Source organism: Chenopodium album, chromosome 15, assembly GCF_948465745.1.
Source record: "Chenopodium album chromosome 15, dcCheAlbu1.1, whole genome shotgun sequence".
Taxonomy (NCBI): domain Eukaryota; kingdom Viridiplantae; phylum Streptophyta; class Magnoliopsida; order Caryophyllales; family Amaranthaceae; genus Chenopodium; species Chenopodium album.
In genome coordinates this window covers 3101748-3110724 of record NC_137848.1, presented here as the reverse complement: position 1 = coordinate 3110724, position 8977 = coordinate 3101748, and the positions used below count along the sequence as shown (strand labels likewise).

The 8977-nt window shown below is 34.3% G+C and overlaps 2 protein-coding genes across 2 annotated transcripts; both read left to right on the top strand.

The window, feature by feature from the left end:
* Positions 1-304: 304 nt before the first annotated feature.
* On the top strand, positions 305-3665 carry LOC145581605 (uncharacterized). Its single transcript, XM_081638618.1, has 10 exons — positions 305-502; positions 654-725; positions 1175-1254; positions 1593-1692; positions 1789-1842; positions 2015-2092; positions 2267-2364; positions 2473-2530; positions 3009-3130; positions 3222-3665. Exons 1-10 carry the CDS (start codon positions 434-436, stop codon positions 3376-3378), a joined length of 888 nt encoding a protein of 295 aa, XP_081494744.1. The 5' UTR covers positions 305-433; the 3' UTR covers positions 3379-3665.
* A 676-nt stretch (positions 3666-4341) lies between these two features.
* LOC145581604 (uncharacterized) lies at positions 4342-6174 on the top strand. The gene has a single exon (XM_081638617.1). It carries the CDS (start codon positions 4406-4408, stop codon positions 5837-5839), a length of 1434 nt encoding a protein of 477 aa, XP_081494743.1. The 5' UTR covers positions 4342-4405; the 3' UTR covers positions 5840-6174.
* The last annotated feature ends 2803 nt before the right edge of the window (positions 6175-8977 follow it).

Sequence of the window (8977 nt, the reverse complement as noted above, 5' to 3'; positions counted from 1 at the left end):
ATTGGTTAAAAGTAATACAATGTTTAATAGTTACAATTAAAAAGTTATGACATAGTGATTAAGTATCCTTATTTTGAGTAAAAAGTTGCATAATTTCACTTATAAAATGTATTTCATTAAGTATCATACTCTATAATACGGAGTAACATTTAATGGTGGCTTTCACAAGTTAACAATCGGTAAAGCATAAAGAGTGTGACTAAACACGAAATGAATACTCCGTATCAAATTTTGAGGCCGTTGGTCACTTTACATGCCCTTATCAACGACCAGCAATATCAAATACTCTTATAACACTTAAAAATGGCATTGAGACTGCAACCTTGTATTTTAATACATTCAAGCAACAAAATCAAACTCAATTGGCCTCACCTCAAAACTAAGACCTCACTCACTTCCCAATTCTTGTCATTTTCAAGTATTTGCAGCCAAAATGTCCTCTGTTGCTCATGTTCCTAAAATCATTGATTCCCACCTTCATGTTTGGGCTTCTCCACAAGAGGTCAATCTCTTTTTTTTAATTGTCCTGAATTTTCTTCATTATTTTTCAGATAATTTCAATGGTTTAATCTTAATGTTTTTTTTTTTTTTTTTTTTTTTTTTTTTTAAAAATTTTTTTTTATTAATTGTATATAATTTCTTTACTGAAAAAGGCTGCAGAGAAATACCCTTATTTCCCAGGCCAAGAACCCACCTTACCTGGACATGCTCAATTCTTGCTTGAGGTACAATTCCCAGGTTATGTACTTCAATCAATGACTGCTTACATAATTTGTGATGTTTTGTCGTTTTGATCAATTCAATTTCGGGTTTTGGTACCATCCCGAAGATTATAACCAACTAAGCTAGTTGACATCCATACAATATTTTGATCATAGCTTATCCTTTGAGTGGGTATAATATTTGCAAAGAATGTAGATTATGAAAGTTTTGAGATTTTGGTAAAATTGTGGGAAGCAAATTCTTGTATGAGACTGTCTCATATAGGAAATGTCACCCCACTTATCAGTAAATTGTGTTACATAAATTAGACCTAGTCTATTCAATTTCACGCCTTTGCTAAAATTTAGCTTCTTTAAATTGTTAAGCAAGAGTTGTTGCATACCCCTTTTTCTTTTTTTAGTTGTTTGTTTAGATGAAAGTGGTGACAGATTTTATACTTTGGTTTTGACAGTGTATGGATGAAGCAGTTGTAGATGGTGCTTTGATTGTGCAGCCAATTAACCACAAATTTGATCATTCTTATGTTACAAGGTCTGTGTAAATCTATTTAGATGTTAAACATCAGCTTAGGATGATCGGATTGAAAATTGAAGCCTAAAATTGCAACTTCAGGCATTCATTGATGCAGCATAGTGAATACTAATTAGCAATCTAGCATAACCAGTAGAGTAACAAAGTCCTATAATGAGTGAGATTATAAAAATTCTGAGGATTAGAAAACTTCTGTATATGCAGCATAATCTTGTCATTTCAACCAAGTACCAAACTTGTATTGATATGATTTAGTTAAGTTTAACCAATGGAATGGCTGTTATTACTCTATTTTCATTTTCCTCTCATTGACCAGCGTTTTGCTAACTTTTGTTCAGCATTTTGAAGAAATACCCCACCAAATTTGCTGGCTGTTGCCTTGCAAATCCTGCAGATGACGGAAGTGGGATTGAACAACTCGAGAATCTTGTTTCCAAGGTGACTGATCTACCTGATGATCTGATAGTGCTGTACCATGGTTTAAACTTTTAGTTGTCCGGTTGCCCCTTTTACAAAATGCCATTTCTTTGTCAGGATGGATATTGTGCAGTTCGTTTCAATCCTTATCTATGGCCATCTGGTCAGAAGGTATCCGTCTTCTCAGCTTATCATATCATTATCTTTGATGTTTTTCCCTGTACTTGAGTACTTATCAGTTTGATTCCTTTACTACTATGTAGTACGAAAGTACTTAGTAATATCTATGTTACATGAATCATAATATGAGATGTTTTAATTGCTGACTTCTGCTGTTCTGCAGATGACAAACAAGATAGGAAAGGCACTGTTTTCAAAGGCTGGAGAGCTTGGTGTACCAGTAGGCTTCATGTGTATGAAGGTCTTACTACTCGACTTTTAATTCCCTTTTTTCTCCCTTTGTCATTAATCTCATCATCCTCATGCTACTTCACATCTTTGTGGACATAGTTGTCTTTATTTGCAACAGCAAGATATGAACTTATTTAAAATTTGTGACATACTGACATCTATTTACTCAATGTTGATCTTTCAGGGTCTAAATCTGCATTTTTCTGAGATTGAGGAATTGTGTACAGAATACCCCACAACTCCTGTGCTAATAGATCATATGGGTTTCTGCAAGCCACCAACGTAAAGTTATCGATACATTTCTTCACAACTATCTTCCTTTTTTTTCTTTTTCCTTTTTTTTTTTTTTTTTGCTTGCTAAAACCTGGACTTTTTGTGTTTGTATTGCAGTAATGACGATGAAAGTTTGGCCTTCTCAAATCTGTTGAAGTTATCTCAATTTCCCCAGGTGAAATTTGGGTAGTTTTATATGAAAATATGGTCTACTATGTTCTTAAACAATACATAGGTGTTTTGTTATGTTACTTAAACTTTCATTTCACCTCAAGTACCCATCATACCCCAATAATTAAATTTAGATCTTATATATGGAAACTTGCACTTCATTCCAAACCAACAATATTGAATTATTTTTATAACACTCAAGTCTGACACTTGGACACGAGCAAGCGAGGTTAACATAGCTTTACTGTTAACACAAAAATTGCACTTCATTCTAGATCAAGAAGCATACTAACACAACCATCATCTGCTAGTTAACCACTACAAAAATTGCTCAGATTCTAATATTCTCTGTTGACATTCTAGTGATTTCAATGAAAAGTTTGTTCTGATTGTTGAAATGTATGGAGTGATAAACATATGGCATTTTCATTGCTCATAATTATTTGTTTGACTCTTCAGTCTGAAATTTGTCAAATTATCAGGTTCATGTAAAATTCAGTGTCTTGTTCAGGATTTCGAGAGAGGCATTTCCATACCAGGACTTGTCTTCTCCATTCTCTCAAATCATCTCGAGCTTTGGTGCTAATAGAATTATGTGGGGCAGGTATAATCTGTTTCTGATCATGCTAGATAAATGGATGCGGTTAGAAACCATCAAAGCAGTCTAAGTTTCAGTAACAATTTATCAATTGCAGTGATTTTCCATTTGTGGTTTCCGAATGTGGTTACAAAGAAGCAAGAGAAGCCGTGACTCTAATTGCTAAGCAAACAAACATGACAGCTTCGGAGTTGAATTGGATAATGGGTGGAACAATCATGAAGCTGTTCCCAGGCCATTGGATTTCTTCCTAAAGCTTAGTCAAGGTGTCTATACGTTTTCTTGGAGCTACAGAGGGCTTAAAATCCCTGAATGCTAGGTTTGAAGTTCAAGATCAAGCTCAGCTTGATATTATTGTTGCTTTTACTCCGCTCTTTAGTAGTGTTTTCAATCAGCACTGTTAGGATTTGCTATTATTAGCTTATATGTTCTTGAAATTATGCGAAATGTTTAGACTCTCAAGGATTGAATATAAGCCGTGTAAAACATTAATTATGATGAGAGTACTTTGTAGATCATGAGCCATATTCAATGGATTTCGAGTTCTGCTTGTTTGAGCTAAATTCAATTGATTTCGAGTTCCGCCTATTTAATAGTCGAGCTGTTTTTATTGAATTCCAACAATCCAAAATCACAAAATGAGTTAAATCGAGCAAAATCTTAAAAAAAAAGGAGCTAAGAGCCAAATTTATTTTATTTTGAATTTTGCTTGTTTAATGTCAAATGAATACATTAAAATAAAGTATTTCGCTCGTTTGATGCTTAAACTATTGAAGATAATATTGTGTTCGAACCTTCATTCATCTTTTCACTATCTTTAAACTTTTTGGACCTTTATTGAAACTTGTTTTTAAATTACATCTAAAATGAACTTATTTTAAATTTCTCACCGAAAAGGGCTACAAAGAAGTAGGGGTGTCAATTCGGATGAATTGATCGGGTCTGATATGGTCAGGTCGGGTCGGGTCTATTTTTAAAGATAAGTCATACTAAATTGTTATGTTCACGCGATTCTAATTTTGAATCAGATATTTTACGGATCAGTTTCGGGTCGAATTGGGTGTGCTTTTGACACCTTTACAAAAAAGTGCCAATATCCTAGTTTAACCGAACAATCCAAGATTTTTAATCTATATCTACTACGCGTCTATTTATCAAATAAACCACCCGTTACGGTCCCTCAAACCACTCATAATTGTCCCGAAAACAAACTCAATATAGGATTATGAATTACTTGTAGATCGCCCAGCAACAGAAATTAAAATTAAGCTCCCCAAAAAAATGCATCGTTCTACTCTGCAATCATCATGCAACTCTGTTTTACGCAACACTGGTAATCTCTCTCTTCTCAATAATCTCTTCTTCTACTCTTCTTCTTCAATCAATCCACAAAAACCACAATCATTACAACAACAGAAACAAATAAGAAACAACCCAGAAACCCAAAATGCCATACAATTATTCTCAAGAACCCTAATTGCTTCCCCAAGTCGAGTCCAAAAGCTAATTTCCTCTCAATCAGACCCTCTTTTAGCCAAAGAAATCTTCGATTTAGCTTCTCGTCAACCCAATTTTTGTCATTCTTACTCCACTTATCACACTCTAATTCTCAAATTAGGAAATGCCCGCCAATTCTCTCTCATGGAAAAGCTTCTTCTTGAGCTCAAACGCCTTCGTTATCCCACTACCCCAGGTTTATTTTCGAGCTTAATTTGCATTTATGGCGATGCCCAGATGCCTGAAAAGGCCCTTAAGATGTTCTATAGCATCGTAGAGTATGATTGTCAGCCGACCTCGAAACACCTAAATCATGTTCTTGCTATTCTTGTATCACAAAGGAATTTTCTTAGGCCTGCTTTTGATCTTTTTAGGATTGCAAGTAAGTATGAAGTGACCCCAAATGTGAAATCTTACAACATTTTGATGAGGGCATTTTGTGGTAATGATGAATTAAGTGTTGCCTATAAGCTGTTCAATGAAATGCTTAAGAGAGAAGTTTTGCCTGATGTTGAATCTTACAGGATTTTGATGCAGGCATTGTGTAGGAAGAGTCAGGTGACTAAAGCTATGGATTTGTTGGATGATATGCTTAATAAGGGTTTCGTGCCCGATACTTTGAGCTATACTAGTTTGTTGAATAGTTTGTGTAGGAAGAAGAAGCTTAAGGAGGCTTATAAGTTGCTATGTAGGATGAAAGTTAAAGGGTGTAATCCAAATATAATACATTATAACACGGTTATGTTGGGTTTGTGTAGAGAGGGGCGTGCACACGAGGCCATCAAGATTTTGGATGATATGTATTCGAATGGATGTTTGCCAAATTTGGTGTCCTATCGAACATTGGTTGGTGGTTTGGTTGATCAAGGGATGTATGATGAAGCGAAGAAGTACTTGGAGGAAATGATCTCGAAAGGTTGTTCTCCACATTTTTCAATCACACATTCTTTGATTAAAGGTTTGTGTAATGTCGGTAGGATAGAAGAGGCTTTTGAGGTGCTTGGAGAGCTTCTTAAACATGGTGAAGCACCATATAGTGGTACTTGGCAAGAAGTCATACCGCGAATTGCTCAGGCAGAGGAGATGGAAAGATTGGATGGATTGTTGGATGAGGTGGTTAAGGTTGATATAAAACCTCATACAAAGATAATTGAGGCGGGAGCTGCTTTGGAGGAGTATTTGGTAAAAAAGATACAAGAAAATTATAAGAAAGCTTAAGTTTTAATTTCGTGTGCAAACCTTCTAGGTGAGGATACAAAGAAACAATGTCGATTCATTGGCCATTGGCCTTGTTTGGTACTTGTGTAACACGCTAACACCCCAGTAATTCTCATTTTTCCAAAGCTATACCTTAAGTCCTATTTGTTGTGACAAGTTAGTTGTTTGCATTGACTATTTTGACTAGCTGATTGTAATTAAATATTTGTGTAAAAGTGTTTAGTAAATAACCATAAAGCTCTTCTAGTATTTAGCTGATTGTAATTAAATGTTTGTGTAAAAGTGTTTAGTAGTTCCTAGTTAAAGTTCTTTTAGTGTATAAAATAACCAAAAAGCTAAAGGTCATATTTGGCATTATGCTACATTGGTTGTTTTAAGTTTTTAACTAGCTAATCGTAATTAACTATTTATGTAAAAGTGTTAGGTAAATAGTCATTAGTTGTTTATAAAGTACTTCCTCCGTTTCATCATAATCACAACAGTTTGATCTTTACACTATTCATATGCTTATTTTGACTATACATTTTACCAATATTATAAAATAAAATAAAAGTCATGTAAAATATTTTTAGATTAGTTTTGATGTATGTTTTCATTATATTAACCTTATATACTTTTTAATTACACATAATTATAAATATTATTGGTCAAATATGAGTATTTGCATGTGTGTCAGTCAAAGTATTGCGATTATTAAGAAATGGATAGAATATAAACAACTAAAGAGCTATAGGGGTGTTTAATTAGGAGTTTTTGGAGCAAAAATAGTTGTTTTTTTTTTTTTGACAGTAAGAACTAAGAAAGGAAAAACAAACAACTTAAAAAGACCAAAAAAGAAACTCCCGAACACGAGCCTTCCCAGCCAACCAATGCGCTGGAGATACCCATTGCCTTGGAACTTTCTGAATCTTGCAGGCCTCAACAGTAGCCAAAAGAGCCCGAATATCCTGAATTAACTAGCAGAGAGAAATGTCGTCACGTTGTTTCCGGGCCAACGTCATACAAAGAGATTCGCAATCAGAGAAAATGAGGATTCTACGAAAACCCCTTGCGCATACATGTCTTAACCCCCAGTAACAAGCCTGTAACTCAGAATGGAGAGCTGAAGAGGAGAAAGAAGCACGGGCACCCCCTCCTCGCACTACAGGCGAATCACAATCTCGAAAAATCCAACCCGCACCAGCCGAATTGTCCAAGGACGACCAAACCCCATCAAAAATCAAACAGATATCAAATTCTGAAGCAATCTCCCCACAAAGAGTGGCCACCATACCTGAACTAGGTATCCTAGGCCGAAGATCCCCCGAGAAAGGACGGTTGTGGAAATCCTGAGCTTGTTGACCCCGCATAAACCACTGAGAAGCAAGAAGCAAAAATAGTTGTTTGATCCTTGTAAAAAACTTAGGAGCTATTTGGAAGAGATTTTTGGGTCCAAAAAAAAAAAAAAAAAACTCATTTTTTAGTTTGATGCTTGAATTTGATCATATATAAAGATGTGCATTTGGAAATTCATGCATTTTATTTTCTTTACATATTTTTTTTTAAATGAAAAAAAAAAAGAATATATAAAAATTTGTCCAAGGATAATGCTCAAATGATGATTCTTATGTAATTTCCTTACTTTGACTCTAGAATTATTAGTAGGTGTTTGGGCCAAGTCCATTGTCCTAAATCCAGTGACCTAAAATTACGAAATACCCTTCTATGATTCAGCCCATCATCAATCATTGCAAAGTACATATTTTCCCTTAATCAGTCCAATTAAGTACAACTTCTACCACTAGAAATTACAACTATAAATAGCTCTTCAATCATTAATGATGGTAACTTTTTCCTAATTCTGTCCTCTTCTCTCTCTAAGTATTCTCTCTCTACTTTCTCTCTCTAAAAAGTACGTTTGCTGACATAAGCATCGGAGGGGCTTTCCTGGGTCACACTCCCGGGGCAGCTAACCTTCTCTCTTGTGCAGGGCGAGCTTTCGGACATCAAGGAAGAGCCCTCGGACATACCCTTGCTAGGCGGAGCCGAAGGACATTTGGACATCTATTGGATTTAGCATCTAAGACATCTTGATATTATTACCCTAATAACCCGAGGAGTATTCTGTTTTCAGAAACAATAGGAGTTCTTTTTAGAAAGTGTGTAAGAGTTGAGGTTGTTAAGAGGTCTATTAACCTCCACTGCATTAATGTATGCCAAATGAATTGAAGCTAATGAATGCCCAATTAAACGTCTTGTCTAGGATATTAATTACGAGTACTTATTATTAACTCAAAGTATGATAAACTTAATCAATTTGTGGTCCGTTGTACGCTTATGTGCTTTCTATTCAAAACAAAACTCTATTTGAAACTTGGCTTTACTTTGTATTCTTGTATAATAGGTGGATACGAATTACTATGCTTTTGGGTCTTTGTTTAACTAATACTTTTTCCGTTCTTTTTTACTTGACCCGCTTTAACTATTACATTATTCACCATCTTTTTTTTACCGTCTTTTATGAATAATATCTAAGAAAAAACATATTTATGTGAGATCTTTTTACATTAGTCTCAATAAGTACTATCATAATATATAATTTTTACTTATTGAGAATTAAAGTGATTGATTGTTAAAATTTTGCATTGAAAAGGATAATAAAAGAAACAGATCAAGTGAAAATAACGGAGGAAGTATCAATTATAATCCCTGTTTTAAATAAATTAATATTAACATAAAGTAAAGGGGTAATTTGGGTTATCTTTAAATTGGACACCAATATTTTAGTCTTTCTTCTCCCTTCACTTATTCACTTATATAATAAAGATGTAAATTAAGGAAAAAAATATAGGGTTGTATATAAGAAGTTAAAAATTGGAAGAATTGACAATAAATAAACATTTATTACACCGATTTACTCGTGAATTGTTGATAAATTCCCAACTTTAATACTAAAAAAATGAAGTATATTAAATGCTTATATGCAGCGCTTAACATTACTACTCCCTCCGTTTTTAAATACTTGTTCCATTTCTCCATGCGTGGAGTTTTAGAAGAAATTGAAGAAAGTAATAAAATATGGATGTAGTGGGGTTGGTGGAAGAATAAAAAATTATATAAAGCTAATGTAGTGCAGAGAATTGGATGAAAGAGAATATG